The sequence below is a fragment of the Mauremys reevesii genome, linkage group 1 (assembly GCF_016161935.1).
Source record: "Mauremys reevesii isolate NIE-2019 linkage group 1, ASM1616193v1, whole genome shotgun sequence".
Classification (NCBI taxonomy): Eukaryota; Metazoa; Chordata; order Testudines; family Geoemydidae; genus Mauremys; species Mauremys reevesii.
The window spans coordinates 270,275,051-270,301,720 of NC_052623.1; the positions used below are offsets into that span (position 1 = coordinate 270,275,051).

Sequence of the window (26,670 nt, forward strand, 5' to 3'; positions counted from 1 at the left end):
TAGCCAGGTAACCCAAATGTCAAAACATCAAGAAGTTGTGCTAGTCAGGGTCATGAACAACCTCATCTTCAGAAAGCTTCAGTTCAGACTCAAACCTGCTTAAGATGACTTATGCATCCAGGTGCACCTAGAACCAATCAAACACCACCTTCCAATTCTCCTGCTTAAAACGGAAAGGTTCCAAACAAGCCAGTAAATGGCAGCATATGAGCATTAAGACTTAATGGTGCCCTTAACCTCGCTCTCCTCCTTTTGCGGAAGGAGGATGTTGATAAAGCTATTCAAAGCAACTAAAGAAAGCATGGGGACAAGATCAGACAGATAGTGAATCTCAGAAGATCCCAGAAAATCTTCAGTCCTCGTCAGAGATTACATCAAATTAGAAATACAGTCCATCAGAAGCCTCAGGTTTTCACATTGAAAAGGCACAAAACAGCCCCGAGCCCCACAACGAACTCATCACAGGTCATTTGAAGGAAATACTAAATGGAACAACACAATCTAGGCTAATTATACTGTGCATTACCTGGAAGTTGTGTGGCATCTCCGGTAGAGAACAGATAAAAGCTTTCTGTTCTGTATGCCTGCATGAAATCTTTGTGACCAGGCAACTTCCCAACCATCTCCTCTCCAGTTCGATTCTGTTGCTTTCAAAGGTGGCGGACTTTTTTGTTAGTACCTCTTTAAATAATGGTGCAAGTGCTACAGGAGTTCTCTCCGTTAGATTTATCGTGCATTTAAACAGGTGCACCCACAGCTCTTTCTAATGTTTTAAAAATGAAGTTTAGATCTAGTCATATTTAATGAGACCTTAAATAGTGTGGCCTCACAAGTCAACCTGAAAGTGTGTGTGAATTGAAGTGGCCTTAATCTCTTCATATAGAGAAGGTAGAAAAAAAGGAAAGGGGCGGGGTGAGGGAAGAGGAAAGTGGCTGAAAGTACTGTTAGCAACAAGTTTCAATACCAGCTTGCCACAGTGTTAATAAATATTTAATTCTGGTAATCGATGGTTAAAGGTAGGTGGAAGGTATAGTTCTCAATGCAAAATTGTATTCATGATCTGTTTTAGCAGATGTGATTTTGTGTATAATCTAGCTAATCAGAGAATTGACCCTTTTTAAAAAGGGTCTTGATTTTAATTTGTTTGTCTTCATCACTTCCCTCAAGGGCCAGCAGCAGGCTCCTCAAGTTCAGCAAGCTGGGATGGTGCCAGCTGCTCCCCAGGGAATGGGGTCAGGTGCACCTACAGCAGACCCAGAAAAACGCAAACTCATTCAACAGCAGCTCGTTCTCCTCTTACATGCTCACAAGTGCCAGCGGCGGGAACAGGCAAATGGCGAGGTGCGACAATGCAACCTTCCTCATTGCCGTACCATGAAGAATGTCCTCAACCACATGACACACTGCCAGGCTGGCAAATCCTGCCAGGGTAAGTAGAGAGTGAGCATGTGAGTGTGCTTACAAGAATAAATATAGGATTGGACAGGACTCCATGAAGGAGATGATGCAGAATTTTTCTCACTTAAAGATAGTGGGGAATTTAGATTATAAAAGGATTTTGACAACAGGATGCCTCCATGATCACATCTGCATGCTAAGAAAAGAAAGGGTTAAGCACCTTTTGTGATGCAGGAGGCATAGCCACTCAAGTTTTACCCCCATTCTGAAATGCAGTAAAACTTACCAAGACTGATTGCTTGTGAGAATTAGCAAAGGTAGTTGCTTTTAAGAGGCCTCTTTTCAAAGGTTTGCACACCAGAGAGCAGTGGTGTTCCATGGCCTCTGCAAGTAGCCATTTGTGACAGGTGGTCTCTCTTCAGAGTTGGTCTCTAAGGCAGGTTTTACTGTAACTGCAGTATCTATTAACAATGGCCCGCGGCCATTTGACCTCTGGCCATGATATTGTCTGATCTCACATGGTAGAGGGTCAACTTTGACAGTACTTGGTTTGGAAACTGCCAAGGGAAATCCCTGTGCAGCAGTAGCTGGTGTTGGGGGTTCAGAGGGGAGAGTGCTATATATTGAATCATTAAGCATCCAGTGCCTCATATGCGTGTTTGGAGACTGGTGCTGGAAGTGTACTGTATTTAGGATGACTAATAAAAATTGAGGTTCTGACCACTTCTTTTAATAAAAGACCTCCAATGGTTGTTTCCTAGAGAGTAAAGATATTGGTCTCCATGTTCTGCCCAGCTTCCAGTATGGATAACTATTGTCTGACCTAAAATTCTTCCCGCGGTTTTAGCTAGATTCAGTGTTCTTTACTTGTCTCTTGTGACTGTTTGTAGGATTTCTATTTGCTGGTGAACTGCCTTAGTCAACTTAGAGACATCTGTATTTCAGTGGTGGCAGAGTGATCACTGTGTATGCAATCTGTAAAGCACTTAGGGATGTCTCAGGAAGAAAGCGGGCTATATAAACATAAGCCATCAAGGAATACACTTTTTATATACCCGTTTTGGCAGTGGAGCTGTTGTCCTTCATGTTGTAGTTAATGAGTCAAAATGGAACCCATGTTTTGTGGATACCTTGTAGTCTTGTTTTAACTTATTTACAGTTCTACACAGTTCAGCTTAAGTTCTGCAGTAAGTCTTAGATAAACACACTCGACTTTTTTTCTCACTGAAAGTATGAATTAACACCTAGGAAAATGGATGATTTGGGATTGGTTTAATGACACTGAAGCCTCTTGTCTCTAGTCTGTACTGACCTGGGAGAAAGTTGAAACAGTGACAGTTGTTGCAAATTTCTGGCTATTCATTGGCTTTTGTACAATTAGTTGATGGAAAAGAGACAGGATCAAACAGTTAGTAGTGGCTAGTGGGCAAGTGTACACTCTTCTGACACCTATACCTCATTTGGAGAGGCAGACAAGGACAGCGAGCAAACATGAAAAATTCCCTCTGCCCCAAAAACTGGTTCCTTCAGGTGAAGCATGGGGCAGTTTGGCTAAGAGCACTTGGTGTGTGTGGGTGTAAGTTTGCTTAGATTTCCGATTGCTATTCTGGAAATTCTCACCTGTACTAAATTCAAATTTAAAGGAAAAATGAGTAAGGAGAGCAGGGTGGCATATATAAACCTAATGGAAAAGACCTTAACTTTTGTTTAACAACAAAACTGAACTGTAAGACCTCTTGATTATTATCTTCTGCTAAGAAAATACTCTAAATCCTGCCCTGATAAGAGGTTAGACCAGATGTCTTAATAAATCTCTGCCATCTCTGAGATTTTGTGCTATTATACTTCATAGAGCCATGGCTTGATGGGTGTGTGTGTGTGTGCACGTGCGCACATGAGAGAGAAGCATGTGGAGAACTAAAAATGTAGAATTATCTTTTAAAAATGTTTGTGTTCCTCTTCCCTTTCCTAGTGGCACACTGCGCATCTTCACGACAAATCATCTCGCACTGGAAGAATTGTACAAGACATGACTGTCCTGTGTGTTTGCCTCTCAAAAATGCTGGGGACAAAAGAAACCAACAATGTAAGCCTCATGTGGTCTTTTGCATACTAGATTAACCATAAAATGTCATGTTTAGCATTAGATCTGTGTTACTGTAAGCCCCTAAGAGTATGGATCAGAGCAGAGCTGCAGTGTCATCCAGGATCTAAAGTGAGGATAAGGATTTTCATGTTGCTTTGGAAGGATATTCCCCCTTTCTCTAGTTAGTACCCAATATAATGTTGAAAGACCCCTTAGATCGCTTAATTTAGCTCTTTTTAGCTGGAGAGAGGAGGCCAGCATGATGCTGAGCCTAAGGGCTGGTAGTTCTGAGAGAAGTACTGTTAGGCATGTCCACTTCCATCCTTGTCAAAAGTGTGAAACTGGGGTTTGCACACTAAAGATTAAAAAGTGGTGTGTTCTAAGAACTTTTGCCTGCTCAGATCAATATGAAAGTTATTAAATGATATTAGTTATATTTATGGCAGGTTATATACTACTTGAATTCAAAGTCCAATTTTGGAATTCTTAAAATTTTTGGTTTATAAATGCCCTGATAACGGCACACTATATGTGTAGTTAGAGCAAAAGATTTGTAGGGTTTACCACGTACTCTTCTGACTTTCAGCTAAGGTTAAATGAAAGTAATTCCTGCCTCTCACCTGACCAGCCCCTCTTCTTCCCATTCTAAGATGACACGTTTCTGTCATGTGAAGAATATCCTACATAAACTCTTTTCTTTTTATCCTGGCAGCTTCTGCATTATGTCCCAGCATGCTCCCCCACCCTTCTCCTAGTGTTACTTGCCCGAAATTTTTCTTGCTGCCTGACTCTGCCTTGTTCCTGTCTAAATATCCCGATGCTTCTGTTTCCCAGTATTCCTTCCAGGAAGAAAACCCCAAACCATTCTCCTTGCTATTTTGTGCTTTTCTCACAACTGGTCCTCCAGGCTGTTTACCTCTATTCCAGTGGTTCCCAAACTTTAACAACCCATGAACCCCTTTCACTAAAATGTCAAGTCTCGCAAACCCCGTCCTAAAAAAGGAATGTTTCCAGGGGTTTTCTCCTTTACCTGAGTATAAATTATAAAAAGCAGTGATCTTAGAAATATAAAATTTGTTTTTATGACATGCTTATTACACATTATTTATCATTACAATATTTTTATTATTAAAACTCTTCCAGGATCTCACTTTCATAGCTTGTCACTTTAAATAAGCCTGTTATAAGACAAGACTCCTATGTTTCATCAAGGAGTATCAGATGTGAAACAGCAGGAAGGTATTTAAGAAGCCAACTCAGAGTTCCTCCTACACAAGCATTCAGGTCTTGAGCAGTCCAGGCAAACAATGCATGTTACAACAAAGCTTAAACTTGTTCTTCATAATAATTTTGAAAACAATACTAGCTGCCTATTTAATTTTAAAAACAGCAAAAAATATCCACCTCCCTTTCCATTTCATATAAGGAGTCTTGAAGTTTAAATCTCCTCAGTGTGATAGATATGCTTGCTTTGATCTACTTCGCTCTTGGAAGTCCAGGGGCTCCAGGCTGCTGGCCCCATGCTACTCAGGGTCCCTAGGGACAGCTCTGTCTGCCATTAGGGATTTTTTTCCCGAGAACCCCCTGGGGTTCATGAACCCCAGTTTGGGAACCACTGCTCTATTCTGAAACTATATATCAAGAGAGAAATAAACAACTCCATGACCAATCTGAAGGACTCTGCTCCTTGGGCCTTTAACGTCTGATTATGTGCTGCTTGAGCTTTAAAATGTTTAAAGCAAACTGACATGTCCTATACATTTAATAATAATGTACATTTACTGTTCCCAGTTCATAGTGAAAGTAGTATGTTGTGGTAGGATAAAATTCCTCAAACTTCTCATTGTGGACTCTTGACCAGGGTGCTAATGTAACTGCTCTTGTAAGGGTATATTTTGGTCATACCTACCACTGAAATTTTGTGCACTTTTACCTTTTTCTTTGGTCTGCGTTTCTGACATTTTTGTTAATATAGTATCTGTCTTTTCCAGCATTACTGGGGGGAGCTGCCGCAGGACTTGCAAATACTGGCTCTGTTGGGGTAGGGCAACAGACTACGCCCTCTATAAACACTACCAGTCAGATTGACCCCAGCTCCATTGAGCGGGCCTATGCAGCCCTTGGACTGACCTATCAAGGGAACCAGATGCAGACACAATCCCAGGCTCAAGTGAAGAATCAGCAGCAAGGGCAGTCACCCCAGGGTCTGCGCCCTATGAACCCCATGAGTAAGTTGACACTCAAGTATTAAAATAGCTGAATACAGCTTATATCTTCTGTGCTTTGTCTAATGCATGCTTCATATTAAGGAAATCTTGAAGCATTTTCATAAGTATTTTTGTTTCCGAACTGCTTTGTGTATAGTCACACCTTGCACAACACTGGAATGCAGGTATGACTTCATGATCAGATGCGGATTGAAGCATTTTACGGCATTGTAATTTGTTTTGTAGTGTTTGCTTAAAAATTTGAAAGAGCTAAATAGGGAATTGCTGTCCTCAACTCATTGTTTAGATGCTTAGAATCATTCTCTGTCTCTATGTTGCTTATTTTAGAACCATCAAAGAGTACTTAGAGGTCTTACCTGGTATCTGAACTACTCAAGGAGTCAAACTGGAACTGGAGAACCAGTTTGAATGAGTATTTTTACTTGAACCAGAACCAAACCTGAACCATAATTTTGTCCTACCCCCTGAACCGAAACTGAACTGGAAAAAAAAATTGGGGTTACTGCTTAAAATTAATTTTCAGCAATTTTAAGTTCAGTATTTTAAAAAACTTATGATCTTATTTTCATTATAAAACAAGACAAAATAACAAGCATGTGATTGCTACCAGAAAGGCCTGTCCCAGTATAATGGGAAGGGTAATAGGAAGAGACCAGCCCAGAAGAGTAGTAAAGGACAGGGGGAGCAGGGAGCCCCAGAGGGAGATGAGCTTTCTCTCCTGAGACTCCCCTCTGGGAAGAGAAGAGGTGGAATGTTCCCTCATCCCAAAAGTTAACAGTAACTCTTTAAGTCCAGGGAAAAAGGTAATGGCTCCCCAACTCTTCTCCCACTTAGGCCTCCTGCCACTCATCCCCCAACACCTGGGGCTCCTCCTTCCAGTTGCCCCAGACTCAGAGTGCTCTTTCATTTACGACTTTAAAAAAAATACATAGCTGTGTATCTTTAAAACACTTCAGAATAAAACCTTTTAAATGCGACACACTGAGATGATGAGATTCTCATGTGGCCCTGTAGCAGTCCATGTGCATTCATGCTTGCATTAAGTGCAAATACACAAAAGTAAAATATTTGTTCCATGCCACTCCAGTGTGACTACTCTTGGCAAAAAGATGGTGCATTTGAATAACCTCATTTAACCAAAAAAAAATCTAATGCAAATTAAATGGATGCTTTGAGATTAGCATAGCCATTCTTTGGTGGTTTTTACCCAGGTGAAAAGCCCAGAATAAGCAAATTTTATTGTTTTCTGTGAAGTAACCTATGTGGTGCATTTAAAGTTCAATTGGTGAATATCAAGGGCTTCCCAACCTATTCCGATTGATATGGCTTTCCTCGTGTCTCTAGACTATTTTCTGGAGAATATTTTCCTATTCTCTAGTCATAGGAGAAGTGTGTGCTAGAGCTAAATCCCGTTTCCAAGGACAGTTGCTCTCTGAAGTTTCTGGAGAGCCTGTTGAGATTCATGTTGTCCTTTATTATTATTATTAGGTTAGTGGAGAGAAATTAGACTGCACTACCTCAGTGTGGCTCCTTTTATCCTCAAATTCTCTTCATTTTAGCCAATCTGTGCTATTGTCATCTCTGAATATGAAGACTGTAGATAACACCAAAGGACATAGTTCTGCCCTGAATTAATGTTGATTTTCCTCAACCTTGGTCTGCTCTTATTCTCATGCTTGGCCTTGCTGTTGGCATACAATATAGCTTCATAAGAACAAACCTTTTTTTCTCATGCTTGTTTCTATAAATGCAAAATGCTGCTGTAGTTTGCAGATGGCTGATGGATACTTTACTTGACTTTGAAGGTAGCCTGCAAGAGTGTGTCCCCTTTTTTCCAGTTTTGGTTATTATGCTGGGAGAATCAAGCCTGAATGACTAATCTCATGTTCTCCTAGAAGAAACTGAAACCTGAACAGTTGAGAGGAAGATTTTTAGACAGACAATAAAACATCATTTTATAATACCTGTTTGACTCAGATTCCCATCGGATTTTTGAAAGGAAAGCTCCTTGTGGAAGTTTTGAGTACCACAACCCCTTTAGATGAGAGCTTTCTTCAGTTCTCCGATTCTAAAAGAGAAAAAAAATCTTCCAACAAACCAAAATATTTTGAAGTAAAACAACCAACCATAAGACCTTAAACTTTCAAACCTTTGTACATCATGAAGATGAAACTCCTCTCTTCCCCTCCTCCACTAGTATCTTGAAAACTTGTGAATGATTTTTGCTGTTGTCCAGCTATTCTGCCACAGTCGGTAAAGAATAGCGTTTATGAAGACTAGCCAGTTGGAGCTGATCAAGATGGGGGAGTAATCCTTATCTAGATTGTGCTTGATGGGTAAAATGGTAAACTTCTGAAAATCTCCTCCCTTGGTGGTGTCAAGAGGTACAATTTCAAAGCTCTTATTGAGAAATTGGCCCATTGAATCCTCTTCAAACCAGTTGTCATTGATTTGTTCACCCATGTCCCTCTCAAGCACACCCAAATTTGTAGGAATACACCATTCATAATAATAGCATCATTTTTAAAGAGCCAGCACTATGATGGGAGCCTGATTGGACGTGGGACTCCAACTTTATGTATTCCTTTGTGAATGTCATCCTTCTTTAGATACTTAATAGCCTCTTAAATTAGGGATTGTCAGTTTCTGGTATTCTTTCCTCTCCCAACCATAACTTATGAGCAGCCCGACATGCCTTCTGAATAGCTTTGCAAGTTAACATGGAATTTTTACTGACTTAGCCACTCATTGAGGTAAATACTGATGTTCATGTAGATTTGTCAGATAGGTTTGACCTCCCCTCAAATGCTGTGCTCAGTTTTGTCAGAGAAATAGTAGAAATAGAATGGGTCTTTAGAAGGCTAACAAATTCAGGCCTTGGCATGAGCGACGGCAGGTGAGGAATTGAGAAATTTAAAATTTTGCTTTTTACTTGGAGAGAAATGATGGCAGTAAATAAGAAGGCCCAGTGAGCACTCTGTTAACCAAATGCCTTTCTGTTCTGTTATGGGTAAAGGGTGAAGTTAAAGGCAACAACAGTAAAACCAAGAAGAAATTTTCATTGTGTGAAGAGACTTCTGTAGGTCAAAGACATAGCACAGGAATAACTTTACAGTGGAAAATAAAGCTGCCAGGGCTGGGAATCTTTGAAATTTCCTTAAATCAGCAGGATCACTGATTCTCTTTTATTGTAGGCTTCCTCACTTCCTGGATTTTCCCCACATAATCCCATATTTGGAACTCTCTAGTGAAGAACATTGAGACAGATCAAAATAGGATTACACAAATGATTTAAAACTGGTATCTGCAACTAAATGTTAGAAAAATTACAACCTTCAGGCTTCAGGGTTGATCACCGTCTGAGATTAGAAAGAAATGTCCTTTTTCCATGCTGTAGTATTTTACTATTACAGAAACATATAACTGAACCCTTCCTCTGACAGCACTAGCTCTTGTCAAACAGTATACCAATGTAGATGGACCATGGCTTTCTTTGTTATGGAGGTTTGTGTTTTATAACTCTCTCCTGTCTTAGATCTGCCATTATCACCAGATGAATTGTCCATGGAATTGTAGTTTATCTGAATAGCAGAGTTTAGTCTTGGGACTGACACACAACACACTGCATAAACTAGTGGAGGGAGTGTGGCTAAAATAGCAAACAAGATGGTTGCTAACTCCAGCTCTGCAATAAAGGGGAGAGTAAAAGAAAACAATTTAAGAAGATAAAAAGAACAAAGCCAGTCTGAATCAACAGTTCTGTGCCCTAAATATGAATAAGCATCCATGGAGCTAGTTTTGGAAAGAGAAAAAGGGTGAAGAGAATTGGCCAGATCCCAGTCCCAGAGAGCAGCTTTTGAGGGAGAAAATCCAGCAAAAGAATCCAGTGCCATTAGCCTGCAGAACTTATTTTAAAAAAAATTGTACTAGTGTGGCTGGGGGAGGAAGTGTGGCAGTGGCCATTTTGGAAAGGGGGAGCGTGGTGGCAACCATCTTGGGGGAGAGGCACAATAGGCAAGGAGGAAGGATGTTCTAGATGTCTGGGAAGGGAAAGGAATCCTCCAGTACAAAGATCTGTCCCTGCAGAACAAAGACATGTCCATGAAAGAGTATCTCCACTTCCAGCAAACAGACTGTGGAGGTGGGTAGCGAAGCCCCAGTCACAAAGGGTGACCTGATGGACCTGCTATTAGGAATCAAAAGATGAATAAGATGATGAGGGAAGAGTTCCAGGCTTTCATTAAAGATATCAAAAAATGAAATGAGATTAATGGTAAAATATTCCACATCAGATGTGGAAGCATGATTAAATGAGCAATTGGACAGCACTTTTAATCTCAAAAGAATCAGAATTGAAAAGAGAAAATAGAATTAAAGCTAGAGGACATGGAAAGTAGAGAACACAAGAATAACATAAGGATTTAAAGGTATTCTGGACACATTGGATGGTATGTCATGGAAAATACTAAAACTGGGCAATAAGAATTACATTCATATTGAAAGGGCTCACAGATCCCTTTCTCCAGGCTTCTAGCAGGCTCCAGACCAAGAGATTTGATTCTGTCTACACTACTATCAAGACAAGGATACAATACTGAGAGCAGTGAGGACGGGAGCTGAACCACTGATGATTCTCAACCAGCCCATACAAATTTTCCCAGATATGGTAACCTCAACCCTTAGAAAGTAAAGAGAACTATACCATGTAACCACAGTTCTTAGAACAATATAAGATACAGGTGGGGATTCCATATAGACTGTTCTTTTAAATGGAAGGACAGATGTATGTCTGTCTCAGATCCAGAAAAGGGGGAAGAGATACTTATGGACAATCTGAATGGGATCGAAAACATTAGTGCCACAAGTCACCAAGAAATCACTGGGAATCAATGAGATCAAAGAGCCAGAATAGCTCCGAAAGATGATGTATCATTAAGACAACAGGACAAACGAGAGCCAAAGAAACAGTTCAGATCCAGAAGAATAAGATTAGTATGTAGACTAAGACATTGTCATTGTAACATGGATATAATAGTCATTTATTGCAAAGGGATACAGATATATGGAAACTGTGGATACAGTATATTTAATGCATATAATATAGTTAGTTTAATGTTGTGACTTATATTCTAAACAAAGTTAATAACAAAATAGCAGAAGACCCAGATTTGCCCACATGGAATTAAATGTAACTCTACAGATAGCACAAATATTCCAAAATTTATTTTAGTTGAAGGGTCATCTTAAAATTTTCCACTGTAGAATAAGTGAGCTGAAAGATAAGGTTAACATATATACATAAAACAGCTCCCTCCTTCCCCCCAGCAGGGACCTAATATGGCCATGGGATCCAGGCATATATGGGGGAATTCATAGAGAGGGAGGAGAGAAAGAAAAGAGGGATTAGAGAACAGAAGCAGGTGTTAATTGTGTTTTAATAGAAAAGATTGTATTAAAAAGTTGGGGCTCAGAATTTAAGAATTGATCGTAAATCTGACTATAGATATTATTCTGTTACTCGTGGATTTTATTCCAGGACTAATACGACTTTTGTTTCTAGGACTTCGCTAATTTAGTCAAAAGAGCTAATCTGAGATTTATAACTTGGTCTGATTGTGCACCTGCACATACTAGATCATGAAAAAAATGAAAGTCCTAGCTGTTAAGTAGAGCCTTATTGTGTGATCCTTCCCCTAACCCCATAGAATTCAAGAGCTGGAAGAAAATTTTCAAAAATAGGCAATAAAAAAGGGATAATTGAAAATGTCCTCTTGAGTGCTAGAAAGGTAGTATTGAGAGGGATCCTTATAAATAAAGCATCCTACCCAGGGCCGGCTCCAGGCCCCAGCACGCCAAGCGCGTGCTTAGGGCGGCATGCCGCGGGGGGCGCTCCGCCGGTCGTCGGGAGGGCAGCAGGCGGCTCCGGCGGACCCTCCGCAGGCACGTCTGCAGGAGGGTCCGCTGGTCCCGTGGTTCCGGCGGACCCTCCGCAGGGACGTCTGCAGGAGGTTCACCGGAGCCGCGGGACCGGCGACCGCCAGAGTGCGCCCTGTGGCATGCTGCCGTGCTTGGGGCGGCGAAATTGCTAGAGCCGCCCCTGATCCTACCTCAACAAGATGAGAGCTCTTGAAGACAGTTTGGATAAAGAAGGTTGACATAAATCTATAGGATCTAAAAGTGTCGAAGAATATAATAAAGGTAAAGAGGGAAGATTAACTCGTTACAGACAGATAAGGCTGAGCAAACACTTAGATATATTTAAATAAAACTATTATGAAAAGGGCAATAAAGTAAAAAAGAAACAGGATAAATTGTCCATCCCTCTGATTAGAAATAAAAAGGGAGACTTAGTAACTGGCATCAAATAGATCTCTGAAACTTTTCCATACTTTGTATTGAACCTCCAAATCCTGAACTTATAAACACACATTTGAGGAGTGTGACGCTATCTTGGTTTTGAGGCTGATATGGCCGCTCTTGGTAAGCTAATTGCTGCAGAAGAGGTTGAAGTTGTAATTAAGAATTCAAAATCCAATAAAGCTCCAGGTCTTGATGGGTTTCCTGTGAAGTATTAGAGCTCTAAAGCCAACTGTTGGTTTCTGTTGTAACTGAATTGATTAATGGTACAGTAAAACCTCAAGAGTTATGAACACCTCAAGAATGGAGGTTGTTGTAACTCTGAACAAAACATTACTATTATTCTTTCAAAAGTTTACAACTGAACATTGACTTTGTGTAGCTTTGAAATTTTCCTATGCAGAAGAAAAATGCTGCTTTCCCTTGATTTTTTTAGTAATTTAACACAGTTCTGTACTGTATTTGTGATTTGATATCCTCCCCCTCCCGCTACTGCCTGATTTTGTACTTCTGGTTCCAACTGAGGTGTGGTCAATACATAACTCTGGTGTTCGTAATGCTGAAGTTCTGCTGTATATTGCAGGGGAGCAAGACACCAAATTCATGGAAAGAGGCAAAAATTGCGGTCATTCCTAAAGAAGGAAAAGATCTTGCCAATTGTGCATCATACATACCTATTTCTTAAATTTAATGTGGATGCTAAAATTTATGCTAGGATGGTAGCAAACAATGTCATCTTGCCCAGATGTGTTCATCCTGACTTGTCTGGTTTGTTGCTGGCAGGCATTTATATATAAGAACTCTAAATGTGATCATTATTTCTAACAATTCCTCCTGGTGGTACTTTCTTTGAATGTTGTGAAAACCTTTGACTGGCTGGAGTAGGAGAACCTCAAACAGATTTTGGTAAGGTTTGGTTTCTGTGGGTATGTTGGTCCCATGTGCTGATCCTCAAGCATCTGCTTTGATTAATGGTAATGAATTGCCTCCTTTTAGTTTGTCTAGAGGTGCAAGACAGGGTTGCGTCATAATCTGTCCTGTTTGCTCTGTCAATAGAGCTATTCACAATAAGTCTGAGAAACAGCCCTTTGGTAGAAGGCATCAAAACCTCTTCTGGATTAGAACACAAAATATCCTGACTGTCTTGTTATATTTGCAGGATCTAGAAGTGTCATTAAAAATTGTAGAACAATTGACTTCGGAACTTGGGTGAGAGACTACCAATCCTAAGAACTCTAGTAAGAAGGCAGCACACTCTTCATCTTCCACTGCCTTGCTCATACCTAGAGCATCAGTACAGCGAGTATGGATACAGTCATCCGACTCTGGATACCTCACACCTTTATGGCTGGGACTCACCATGTCACCACGCTGGCTCACCTGGTACTGCAGGAATTGAGATTCTCAGAGGACCCATTTATTTCCAAGGAGCCAAAGTCTCCTTGGCATTTGAGACTTCCAGTACCACAACTGGTGGTATACTTCATATCCCACCTTTTGCAGAGACTGCCTAGATCACCAGTACTGGCACTTTCTGAAAGATACTAGTTACTTCTCTTTCCACCTGCCTCTCCACTAGACTATAAAGAGGTAGTGAGTACTTTAGACTCTCTGATTTCTGTGCAGGATTCTGCTGACTGACTACCTATGTTTGACTCTCCAGAACCTGACCTGTGGGGGAGAGAGACTCAGGCTTCTACCATTAAAGCCCACCAAACATCTCACCTGGTACGACCAACCCAGGATGTCCTCTCCATTCATTCATTCATTCTCTCTCTCTCTCTCTCTCTCACGTACGTACACGTCTTCCCAGTGGACATACTAGGATCCCTGGGCTACCTACTGGCAAGAGGGTTTTTTAAAGTGCCCAGTGCTCATATGGATTACTCTTCTACAGTTTTACAGCAGAAGCAGGATGCCTGTGAAACAATCAGTGGGGCCACTGGATGATAGAGTGCTAATAGAGCACTCAAAAAAGGCAAGGCTGTTGAAGAGAAGCTAAATGAATTCTTTTCATTGGTCTTCACTGCAGAGGATGTGAGGGAGAGTCCCATACCTGAGCCATTCTTTTTAGGTCAGAAATCTGAGGAATTGTCCAAGATTGAAGTGTCTATAGAGGTGGTTTGGGAACAAATTGATAAAATAAACAGTAAGTCACCAGGACCAGGCAGATGGTACTTGCCCAAGAGCTCTGAAGGAACTTGTATATGAAACTGCAGAACTATTAACTGTGCTGTGTAACCTGTTGCTTAAATCAGACTCTATACCAGATGACTGGCAAATAGCTAATGTGATGCTGATTTTTTTTTAAAGGAAATTCTGACAATTACAGACCAGTAAGCCTAACTTGAGTACCAGGCATGTTGGTTGTTACTATAGTAAAGAATAGAATTATCAGTCACTTAACATGATTCGTTGAGGAAGAGTAATCATGGCTTTTTGTAAAGGGAAATCATGTCTTACCCTCACAGAATTCTAATAGATTGGTATCAACACACTTAGACATGGGTGATCCAGTTGATATAGTGTACTTGAACTTTCAGAATGCCTTTAAGGTCATTCACCAAAGGCTCTTAAGCAAAGTAGGCAGTCCTGGGATAAGAGGGAAGTTCCTCTCATGAATCAGTGATTGGTTAAAAGATAGGAAACAAAGGGTAGGAATAAATCCTGTTTTTACAATGGAGAGGGGTAAACAGAGCAGGGACCCCAAGGATCGATACTGGGACCAGTGGTGTTCAACATATTCCTAAATGATCTGGAAAGGGGGAAATTTAATTTAATGAGGTGGTAAAGTTGCAGACAATACAAAATTATTCAAGGTAGTTAAGAGAGGGATCTCACAATATTGGGTAATTGGGCAACAGGATGACAGGTGAAACTTGGTGTTGATAAATGCAAAGTAATGCACATTGGAAAATGTAATCTCAACTATCCATAGAAAATGACGGGATCTACATTAGCTGTTACCACTCAAGAAATCTGAGGCATTGTTAATAGCTCTCTGAAAAAATCTGCTTGGTGTGCAGCAGCAGTTAAACAAGCAAATAGTGTTAGAAACCATTAGGGAGGGGATAGATAAGAGAAAATATCATGATGAAACTATATAAATCCATGGTACACCAACCCCTTGAATTCTGCACAGTTCTAGTCACCATCTCTCAAAAAATATATTAAATTGGCTAAAGTACAGAGAAGGACAACAAAAATAAAAAATGATTGGGGTATGGAACAGCTTTCATATGAGGAGGGTTTAAAAAGACTGGGACTGTTCATCTTAGAGGTGAGAGAGAGGATATAATAGAGGTCTATAAAATCATGAATAGTGTGGAGACAGTGAATGAGGAATTATTTATTCCTTCACATAACATACGAACCCAGGGTCACCAAATGAAATTAATAGAAAGCATGTGTAAAACTAATTTAAGGAAGTACTATCTCACGCGATACATAGTCAACCTGTGAAATTTGTTGCCGGGGGATATTTGTGAAAGTCAAAATTGTAACTTCAAAAAAGAATTGGATAAGTTCATGGAGGATACCTCTGTCAGTGGCTATTAGCCAAGGTGGTCAATGTGCAACCCCGTGCTCAGGCTGTCCATAAACATCTGACTGCCAGAAGATGGGAATGGATGACGGGATGGATCAATTGCCCATTCTGGTTGTTCCCTCTGAAGCATCTGGCACCGGCTCCTGTCAAAGACAGGATGCTGGGCTAGATGGACTATTGATCTGAACCAATATGGCCATTATTGTGTCCTTATGTTTAGTTCTGAATTGTAACTGTCACCCAATTGTAGCAAAATAGTGATACTAATTATACCAAGTTTAGTTCTTGTTTTTTAAATTGAACATATACCACAAAAGTGCAAAGAGCAACTTCAAGCCATCATTGCAAAAGGGCAGCTCTTGGCTATAGCAACCCTGCAGGCTTTTCATTCCATTGCTAAGGCAGTAGTAATGCACAGGGTATCGTAGCTTTTGGACATCACAGGAAATTGTGATGACTGAACACTGTAGAGGGACCTCCTTTTAGATGTTCTAAAATTATTCAGTGACACCATAGACAATTTGCTGCATACTTTAGAGGACTTCAGGAGGACCCTTCACTTTCTGGGTATATCTATGCCTGCAAATAAAGAGGTTTAGTCTATCTCAGGCCGCTCCAGAGATCACGCCCTTCTCAATTCTCTGCTTTCCATAGATTGTCAGTGCCACCTAGAATAAACCCCAGATTTCATAAGGAAAGTTATTTTAAGTTAAGTGCCAGTGTGGACACAAGAACAAATGGATATAAATTGGCCGTCAGCAAGTTTAGGCTTGAAATTAGGCAAAAGTTTCTAACCCTCAGAGGAGTGAAGTTCTGGAACAGCCTTCTTAGGGGAGCAGTGGGGGCAAAAAATCTAATTGGCTTCAAGACTGAGCGTGATAAGTTTTATGGAGGGGATCGTATGATGCGACTGACTACGATAGCATGTAGCCAATCTGCAACTGCTAGCAGCAAATAACTCCAATGGCTGGTGATGGGACACTAGATGGGGAGGGCTCTGAGTTACTACAGAGAATATTTTCCTAGGTGTCTGGCTGGTGGGTCTTGCCCACATGCTCTGGGTCTAACTGATTGCCATGTTTGGGGTCTGGAAGGAATTTTCGCCAGAGCAATACTGGCAGATATTCTGGGGTGTTTTTGTCTTCTCTGCAGCATGGGGAACAAGTCACTTGCAGGTTTAGATTAGTATAAATCGTGGGTTCTCTATAACTTGAAGTCTCTAAACCATGGTTTGAGGACTTCAGTAACTCGTCAGAGGTTAGGGGTCTATTACACGAATTGGGGGGTGAGGTTCTGTGGCCTGCAATGTGCAGGAGGTCACACTAGATGGTCATGATAGATTCAGAAGGTTGGCAGAGACCATCTGCTACAGCAACCTCAACTCAGGAGCCCAAGGATAGCCAAATATTCTTTTTGACTGAATTGAGGAGCACGAACATGCCGATCCAGGCCTCTTGCTGCATCATGTTACCCAACTTTCCACCTTTTGGAGATCATCTCTTCCATTTTTCACGCCTCATGAGAGCGGAGTATCTCTGACAGATGATTGTTGGAAGTTGTAACAACTTTGGGTTACTCCTTTCAGTTCCATTCCATTCTCCCTTTCCCTTCCCTTTGGAGGGACCCCTCTCATAAACCTTCTCTGAAGCAAGAGGTTGTCCCTTCTCTGTTCAGGAGCAGTTCCTACTCAATACAAGGAAAGGGGCTCTATTCTAAGGACTTCTGTTCCCAAATAGAAGGGTAGATGGAGACTGATTCTAGATCTATGGATGTTGAATACTTTTGTCAAGGTGACGGAAATTCAGGATACCACTGGCAGCCATCATTCCATCTCTGGATCTGAGGGACTGTTTCCTGATCCGCAACCTTCAGGATGTTTTCATATTGTGATACATCCTTCTCACAGGAAATTTCTACACTTCATGATGTGGAAGACTATTGCCAATATCTCATCCTTCCTTTTGGGGTTAGCTACTGCTCCCAGGTATTTACAAAAGTGATGGCAGCAGTAACTGCATAACTTTTGTCAATGGTGAGTAATCATCTACCCCTACTTTGACGACTGGCTTCTCAAGTGATATACCTACACAGATTAGCAGCATTCTTGGCTTTGTCTCTGTTCAGCAGTATTGGTCTTCAGCTCAACTTCAGGAAGTCCTCTTACCTTTACAAAAGATAGAGATTTTAGGGGCTATTTGAAACACTAACGCAACCAGAGCTTATCTGCCAGGTTCCTTGCGCTGTCACATCTGATTGTGAATTCGGATCTGTTCTCAAGTCACTGCCAGATCATGCCTGCAGCATGTACCTTTTATCAGATTTCATGCTCAACTGCATCTATGTTGCTTCCAAGCCTGCTTCAGGTCTCTAATCCCCGTCATATTCCAGTTTCCCTTGAATGGTGGAAGAATCCAAAAAAGTTTGTTTGAGGGTCCAGTTCAGCCACCTTCTCATGTGATAGCTTGATATGTCCTCCTTTGAATGGGGGAACTCTTCTTTAGGAGCATATTGTCCAAGGCAGAGGGTCTGCCCAAGAGTCCACCTTACGCATCAGTGTTCTGGAACTCAAAGCTATCAGGCATGCCTGTCTGCACTTTCTATTCATGATTCAAGACCAGTCAGTCCACACAGTGACAGAGCGCAGGGCCAGTATGTACTATTATAGACAAGGGGGAGCAAGATTCTCTTTCCCTCTCCACAGAAGCCATGAAATTACAGAACTGGTGCATAGCTCACAATATTCTGATCTCGGCAGTCTGCCTACCCACCGAAACACTGAAGGTGACAGTCTCAGCAGGTGCTTCACTTAGTGGGAACTAGACAGAGCTGGACTCTGATATTTCTTGCCTGGGATTTCCAATAACGGATTTTTGCCCTCCTAGCCAATCAAAAACCTGTGCAGTTCTGTTCAAGGGGAAGGTTGGGCCACCATTCTCTGGGCAATGCCTATCTCCTTTCCTGGGCAAAGAAACTCCTATATGTGTTTCCTCCAATGCCACTAATCCTCAGGGTCTTAAACAAAACCAAGCAAGATAAAGCCACGGTCATCTTGTTTGCACCAACTTGGCTGAGATGACAAATTTGGTTTCCTTTTCGTCTTCTCCTGACCAGCTATCAATCTTCTGCTGATGCCTGGTCTTCTCACACAGGACTCAGGGAATGTCCTTCAAACCAACCTGAACACACTGTGGCTCAAGGCCTGATACCTAGATGGTTCTCGGAGCTAGTACTATCTTACTGCCATAGGGGTTCAGGAGATTCTACTGAACAGTAGGGAAGATTCCATTAGAAAGATTTAAAACCTTTTTTCCATTTCTGAAGTTGTCATTGATGTGTTCACCATAATTTGTCTCCTATTGATTCTCCCACCTTGAGGTATTAGAATACTTATTTACTTTTTGAAGAAAGCAGAACTTGCTTTGAGTTCTGTCAGTTCACCTAGCTGCCATTACAGCATTCCATTCTCCAGTACAAGGCTTCTCAGTATTTGTTCATCTTGCAGTGTCAAGATTTATACAGGATCTGTCAATCCTCTTCTCTAGTATTAGACACCTTACTCCCTCCTGGGACTTAAATTTAGTTTTCAGTGCTTTGATGAAACCACCCTTTATAGTGTTAGTGATCTGCTTGCTTCTGAACCCCTCCATAAAAGCAGCATTCCTAATGGCTATTATCTCTGCCTAAAGCGGTGGAGAACTGTGAGCTTTAGTGGCTGACCCTCCATATTCCATTGTTTTCAAAGATAGTTTCTTTGACCATTCTATGCTTCTTACCCAATATTACTTCAAATTTTCATGTCAATCAATCCTTTCATCTCCCCATATTCTACATCAGTCAAAACAGGAAGCTGTTCTTCATATCAGATGTCAGAAGAATGTTGGCTTATTATCTGGGCAGGTCTTGACTTTTCTTAATCCCTCCCTGAGATTGTTTTTCTGTTGTGGACAGAGCTAGCGGTGACAACCCAGTGGGTTTCTGGTTGCGTATTCACCTGTTATGTGGCTGCTAACATTCTCTCCCCCTCTAAAGTCGTTATCAATTCTACAAGATCATACTCCATGTCTGGGGCTCGGCTAAAGGACTTGTTTGTTATGGAAATATTCAAGACTGCTATGTGAGCTTCAATTCACTTTCCGTAGACACTATTCTATCACATAGAATGCTGATTTTGACTTTGCTGTCTTACAGACAGCCTTAGGGGTGTTGACACTCAGTCTGTCTCCTTCAGTGGGTACTGCTAGGAATTCTGGTGGTTGATGCCCACAGAGAGACTACTTGAAGAAGAGGAGGTTACTTACCTTGTACAGTAATTGGAGTTCTTTGAGATGAGTCCCTATGTGTGCTCCAGTACCCTGCCTGCCTTCCTCCTTCTCTGCTTCAGAGTCTTATCTCTTTAGGGCTTTGTGATGGAGAAGGAACTGAGGGCAATTCGCCCATGCAAACCCACATATCCTTGGTACAGAGCAGGAGTATGTGTACAGCACATGCATTAGCCTAATAGGCACTGCTACAGAAAATCTCCACTGAAGGCACATGGGGCACAGACACATTCAAAGTGGAGCACCCGTAAGGACATATATCTTGAACTCCAGTTACTGTAAAAGGTAAGTAACTTCTCTCCTCTGTTCTTTTCTCCTGCCTCTCTGGTCTTGGTGGCATTGTTGGAGAGGAAACAGGAGGAGCTTATAACAGCTGATCCAAGAAATTATCAGAGTTGATACACACGTTGGCCTCTGATGACCTAGAAATATACAAGTTGCAATGTGCACGGATTGGCAAAGGAATCAGTATTTGCTTAACGAAAAATGACTATTAAATAGGGGAAAATACTCACTTGAGGCTTTCAAGACATTTCATAACTCTTCAGAGCTATCCATATGTATGTCTTTTTTTACCAATGTTTTTCCCTCTCTTGAGGGAGGAGGATTGAGTATAGAGCTTGTGTGGTGGTGAGCCATTAATTTTAATATATTCTTCCTTTTGCTATCTAGATGCTAATCCTATGGGTGTGAATGGAGGTATGGGGGTTCAAGCCCCTAATCTGCTGCCTGAGTCGATGTTGCATTCAGCAATGAATTCCCAAAAGTAAGTTGAACATTTCACATGGATTAAAAAAAGTCTGAGAAAACTGAACAGAATTCACCTCAGAAGAACCTGAGGAGGAGAAATCCCTACTCCCATGTTGAGAGATTTGTATAATCTTTGCAATTAAGATTGGAAAAAAGGGAGTATCTTTGGATTTGAGGGCATTTTTGGTATGGTTAAAAACATCAGGTCTCATGGATTACTACGGTTAGGCTGAGTGAGTTTTTTTGCTAGACCTCAAACACGCAGGTGTTACTGGATGTGATGATGTATTGCAAATCTGTCATCCCTCTGCCGTGGGGTTAAGAGCCACTCTAGTGCCTCATCTTTCAGATGAGATATAAAGAGGTTATTACAACTTCTGTCAAATTTTTTGCAAGGGAAATGAAGTAAACCCCAGTGTGGGGGCAAAATTCCTTTTAGGTAGTGGCTCTGTTTTCCATTGGATTTGGTAGAGTTCATGTCAGTCTCCTAAATAGTTTTGTAGTGCTGCTGCATACTACTAAACATCCATCTTGCCTCACTCCAGAGGTGGTTGTGCTTCCTTGATCAGTGAAGTGATTTCTATATAGTGTGTAAATCAAATAGTAAATAGTGATTTGTCATCCTTAAGTATAAAATAGACTATTCATGTAAGATCATAAGTTTAGCACTTTTTCCTCCTCTAACATATTCTTATTCTATTTCAAAGTCCCATGATGAGTGAAAGTGCAGGTGTTACCAGTTTGGGAGCAATGCCAACAGCAGCACAACCATCCAACACCGGAATTCGAAAACAGTGGCATGAAGATATTACTCAGGACCTCCGAAATCATCTTGTTCATAAACTGTAGGTATCTGGTATCAAAACAAGGTCTCCCTCTGCCAAGGAAGGTTGGGAGAACTGGAAGGGTTGTAGTATTTTCCAAGATTAGGAGGCTAAGGAATCAGTTGAACTTAAAGAAGTATAAGCACAAAAACTTTTTTAAAATGTTTTGTAGCACCCCACTCTGCTCCACCCAAAAAAGTAGAGAAACAGCTACTAGTGAGTAGCTTAGGCTTTAAAGTTGAGGAAGCCTGTTGCTTTGAGCAAGATAGGACATGAAAGTGGATTTTGCTGGGGTGATGGTCAGAAGAAATAATGGCAAAAATATGGGATGACTTGCTTTCCTTATGTTAAATCCTAAAATTATATCAGAAGCTACTTTAGGTCTGATCCCTATTGTATCAAACGTGCCCCTCTGTGCTCCCAAAATGGCAGTATTGGGGGAGAGATCAGGAAAGCATTGGGGTTATAGCGGCCCCTAAAGCTGCAATGTATGATGATCTCTAACTTTCTTTAGATGCTTGAAATAGAGATTAAAAGCCCTTTATGTTTGAACTTCATTTGGGGCCATTTATTTAAATTCAAAAGATGCATATTTTTAATCTGTTCCATGGTTTTTTCCTCTTCAGAGTCCAAGCCATATTTCCTACCCCTGACCCTGCAGCATTAAAAGACAGGCGCATGGAGAACCTGGTGGCATATGCGCGGAAGGTAGAAGGTGACATGTATGAATCTGCAAATAGCAGGGTGAGTTGCCATATTTTCCCACCAGAGCTGCAGAGAGCCTACCATGAGTCTGTCAGTGTAGTGGACAGAACTCAAAACTGCTATGGAGACTAGGCAGCTTGTAGTATTCCTGGGGTCAGTGTTGAAATACTGTCTCAATGTACCATTAATAAATTAAGTAGTGTTCGTGGGGTGGGAGTGGAGGCCTAACTGACAAGTTGGGTCCCAAAAATAAATAAAAGTGCAGAGATTTTTTTTTTTAAGGTGATGCTGACATATGCAAGGGCAACAGCAAGCTCCAGTCTCTTCCTAGTTTCAGATCTTGTCTTTTTGCTCGAGACATGTTTGTGGTCTGAAAGCTTTTTATCCTAATGTGCCATGCTTGAGGTTTCTCATTTTTTCCCAAATACACTATAAACCCAGAGCTCACCCTTTACTGTGGTGTGTGTCAAATGCACAATATGGGTAGAATAAATCCACTGTCAGTCTTCAGTTGCAGGAAATACAGTGGAATATGCTTGCCTAATCGTATGGGAAGATCACTTCTCAGCACTCTAATATGCAGGGGAGAGAAGGAAGTCTTTCCCAACCCTAAACTTGGTCATCAGTTTTTAATCCGTAAGCTTTACTTATCTCTTGTCTCTTTATACCCGAACAGGCAGAGTACTACCACTTGTTAGCTGAGAAGATCTATAAGATTCAGAAGGAACTAGAGGAAAAGCGAAGGACCAGACTGCAGAAGCAGAACATGATACCAAATGCACCAGGCATGTCTCCAGCTCCCATGAATCAAGGGCCCAACATGGGGCAGCCACAACCAGGGATGTCTGCAAGTAAGAACAGTTGGGTTAGTTAATAAAAGGGAATAACTTGTGCAGGGAAGTCATTATAGTGGGCCAGAATGGGAGCCTTTCTCCCCCATTTTACGGATAATCTTACAAAATTATAATTGCCTAATTCTCTAGAAGAACTTGAAGTGGCTCAGTGTGTAATAGTATGTGGTACGGTGGTGAGAGCATTTTCCTGTTATTGCCAATTCACTATGTGAGATTTTGCAAGAACTACTTGCAAAATCTCTGAGTTAACTTGTGTTTAATTGGTGGAGAAAATGGTGTTTGGTATTTGACAAGATAAGGCAAAACTTCACATGGGATCTTGTACACTAACTGAACTTGCCACTGTCTGTCTGTGGATACCAAACCCTTGTTTTGGAGAGTGTAAGCAGAGTTGTCCTGTATTGTGTCCTAAAAGTGGCAAGACTTAGATTCTGACTGATCAATTGAGTGAATTCCAGAGCTGAGCCTATTTCTGAGAATACCCAACCACAGTGTGAATGAAGCATTCAGTTCTGGGGACTGAAGTCAACCATTACTTGGTTAATGGCAGTTGTTATAGCAATCATGGAAAGGGCTCTGAGATAGCTGGGTCATAAACCATTTACAACTTTTAAAAAAATAAAGAATTGGAATTGTAACCAGTTTAGAGCATTTGTGTGATGTGCTCTTGACAGCCTGCCCTTACTTATAAAGTTGCCATATTCTGCACTTTTTGCAGCTTCCCAGTGGCTATTTAAAGGTAATCCAAAGTGGAGAGCACATTGCTGTAAGCTAGCCTGGAGCTGACACATGCCTAGAAGGCACTGCAAAAGTTGTCATTGGAGAGAAAAGGATGTATATTAATCTCTTGAGAATTCAGAAGTAAAAAATATTTTTGCCCAGAAATGCATTTGGGAATTCAGAATTAGAAGTCCAATAAGACCCCAAAAGTGCATGTCACCTTGACAGATGAACAGCTGCCTTCAGTTGTGGGTGAAGTCAAAATCTCAGTGCATTTCTCATAATGCTTCTTCCTTCCTTCACAATAATCACTTCCATGTTAACCAAATGGAGCCCCTAAGTGCTGTGGATGCAATGGATTTTGTCCAGGTTTCTCCTCCGGCCAGGTGCTGGGATATCAGAGAAATAATATAGTTTGGTCTTGATGGGGGGGGGGAAAAGAACTACTACTAGATATTAGCATGCTGATGTTGAAGTCTGTAATATCACTCCATCAGTCGCTCAGACATTGTAAATAAACTGGGTGACAAGATCAAATTCTACAGGACTGCCTGGGTATTAGCGTGTTTAATGTCTTAAACATCATCAGGTGTAGTGCGCTTCATCTGGGTAATGCTAAGCAATAACTTAAGGGCTTGGATTGATGGATGGTTAAATTTCCAATCATTTCTTGCTCAAATTCTCATGTTACACTTACAATGTTATAACTTTCACCACCAATCCAGCAACAAACAAATGTGCTCTTGGCCAAGGAATATTAGACAATGGGTATAGAAATATCAGCTTGGGTGATCAGTGTGATAGAATAGACTAGGGAGCGGGATGGGACAGACACCATCCTATGTTCTAGCTTTCTTTCTCCTTCCAGTTGGTCTCAGTCTTTCTTTTTTATATTTCTGTAAATTTTACAGTAATTAAATGACAAATTACTTGTGCTAAAACATACTTGTTTTTTAAGATTAGTTTTGTGTTGGTGCAAGGTGCTGAACTGACAGCTTTGGAGACTGAAGTCCTCTAAGTACAATTGCAGCTCTGTAAACTTATTTCACAGAGTTATTCCCCTTGCTCAGTATGGCCATTCTCCTAACAGGCCACCTACCTCTAAGAATTAGGGGATTTTTTTTCTCTTGTGCTCATTCAGTTCTTGAGCTTTAGAAGTACTTTACAAATAGGAATTTAGCTGAATATTGAATTTCATGCAGGCTGCTAAACAGCCATCATGTTGTAATGAGTTTTGCTCACCAGACTGGGGTTAGATGGAATTAGTGATGTAGAGGCAAAAAGCTAAATATTTTTCTCAATCCCCTGAGCCATCCATTCACCTCAGAATGTCACTGTACAGTTGGGTTAGTCTAGGGGTTTTTAAAAGTGAGGATGCATTTTGATGAAAAATTTTGAACTTGTTTTCAGTGTTTGAGATGTAAGTCCTTTCAAAGTTGGTGCACTAATTGAATTTGTCAGTCTGCTGTTTAACACTGTTCTGTATAGGTTAACACTGCTTAATAGTGCATGAAACATTTTAAGTCTCTGGCCATATAATCATTGTAACTCATTAATATGCTGCAGATCAGCCCTCAGCTTCACAAAGTTCAGACATCTTAAACTATTTTTGGTTAAGAAATAGCACACGTGTTTGTATTTACAAGTTTTTCCATTTTTGTTCCATTGAGTCATCTTTTAGGGCCTAACATGGTCTTACTGTGTTTGGAGTTAATTTGAATATTTCCCAATAAAGTAATTGTTGTAAAAGTGAAGTTTGAGAGGGTGGACTGTTGTCTTAACTCCCTAACCTCTGTTTTTCCAACCCTTTTTCAGATGGTCCCCTTCCTGACCCAACCATGATTCGTGCCAGTGTGCCAAATCAGATGATGAATCGCATGCAGACGCAGCCGGGTAAGTGTCCAAAGAAAGGAAGCCCATGTAATTCCAAATGCATGTGGATAGGACCGTGGATTCTGCCTTCCCCAATGGTTATATGACATCAAGCAGTCCTCACTGGAGTTTACTAGAATGTAGTTTTCTCTGCTCTTCACCAAAACTCATACCTGAAAGCAGGGACATGGATACACAAGTCTTTCAGGAAAGCCTAGTTTGTGTTCTGAAGGAATGTGAAGGAGTTTGGGTTGACATGTTAAACTTGATTTCAAACTCTGCCAAGCAACTGGTTAATGTAAAGACAGATTTCTCTTAGCATATTGGAGTTGTGTGTAAAATACACTTTGTAAACAAAAAATATCCTTTCTCTTCAAGGCATGCTCAAAAACAATTCCTTTGACCCAGAAGCTTGTTACTAGGTTTATGTGCATTGCTTTTGAAAGGCTTAAAATACCTAAGTTAGAGCCTGAAGTTCATTATGTGGCATGCTCAAAGATGTGTGTTGGTAGAGACAGAATTAGGAGAGCATAGGCAATATTTGTTCCTGTTCAAACAGTGAATGATGTCCAAATGAGAACTGAAACTTTTGTTTTAAAATCTTTTTGGGATAAATACACAGGAATGAACCAGTTTGGCCAGATGAACATGCAACTGCCATCCATGGGTCCCCGGCAAACCCCTCCTCTTCAGCACCCTGGACAGCTAAGCCAGGCTGGGACCATGAACCAGGTCAGGATGTTTTTCAGTCCAGTATGTTGAACTCTTTAGGTTTGATGTTCCTGTTTAACTATGGTTATCCAAACAGTAATTCTTTGCTTGCTCTGTGGTCCTGTTTCTCCCTTTGCATCTCCACTATGAGTAGCCAGTCTTTACAAATCAGTGAGGGAACTGCTGATATTGGCTTAGATTTAAGATTGTGTGTGCAGAGGAATTTATCAGAAACTAGCTCAAAAACTTCAGGCATGATCTCAGTCTGAATTCTAGAACTCCTGTCATAAACTGAATTA

At 40.9% G+C, this 26,670-nt stretch overlaps 1 protein-coding gene across 2 annotated transcripts in view; it reads left to right on the forward strand.

Annotated features, from left to right (window-relative positions):
- The window catches only part of LOC120372915 (histone acetyltransferase p300-like), a 123,187-nt gene that overhangs the window by 49,719 nt on the left and 46,798 nt on the right, over nucleotides 1–26,670 (forward strand). For both annotated transcript variants that reach the window (XM_039490472.1, XM_039490465.1), the window contains exons 4-12: nucleotides 1,168–1,429; nucleotides 3,371–3,484; nucleotides 5,476–5,712; nucleotides 20,608–20,701; nucleotides 21,393–21,530; nucleotides 22,136–22,253; nucleotides 22,891–23,065; nucleotides 25,604–25,681; nucleotides 26,283–26,392. In XM_039490472.1, the coding sequence (XP_039346406.1) occupies nucleotides 1,168–1,429; nucleotides 3,371–3,484; nucleotides 5,476–5,712; nucleotides 20,608–20,701; nucleotides 21,393–21,530; nucleotides 22,136–22,253; nucleotides 22,891–23,065; nucleotides 25,604–25,681; nucleotides 26,283–26,392 (1,326 nt within the window). The remainder of the gene's footprint in view (nucleotides 1–1,167; nucleotides 1,430–3,370; nucleotides 3,485–5,475; nucleotides 5,713–20,607; nucleotides 20,702–21,392; nucleotides 21,531–22,135; nucleotides 22,254–22,890; nucleotides 23,066–25,603; nucleotides 25,682–26,282; nucleotides 26,393–26,670) is intronic.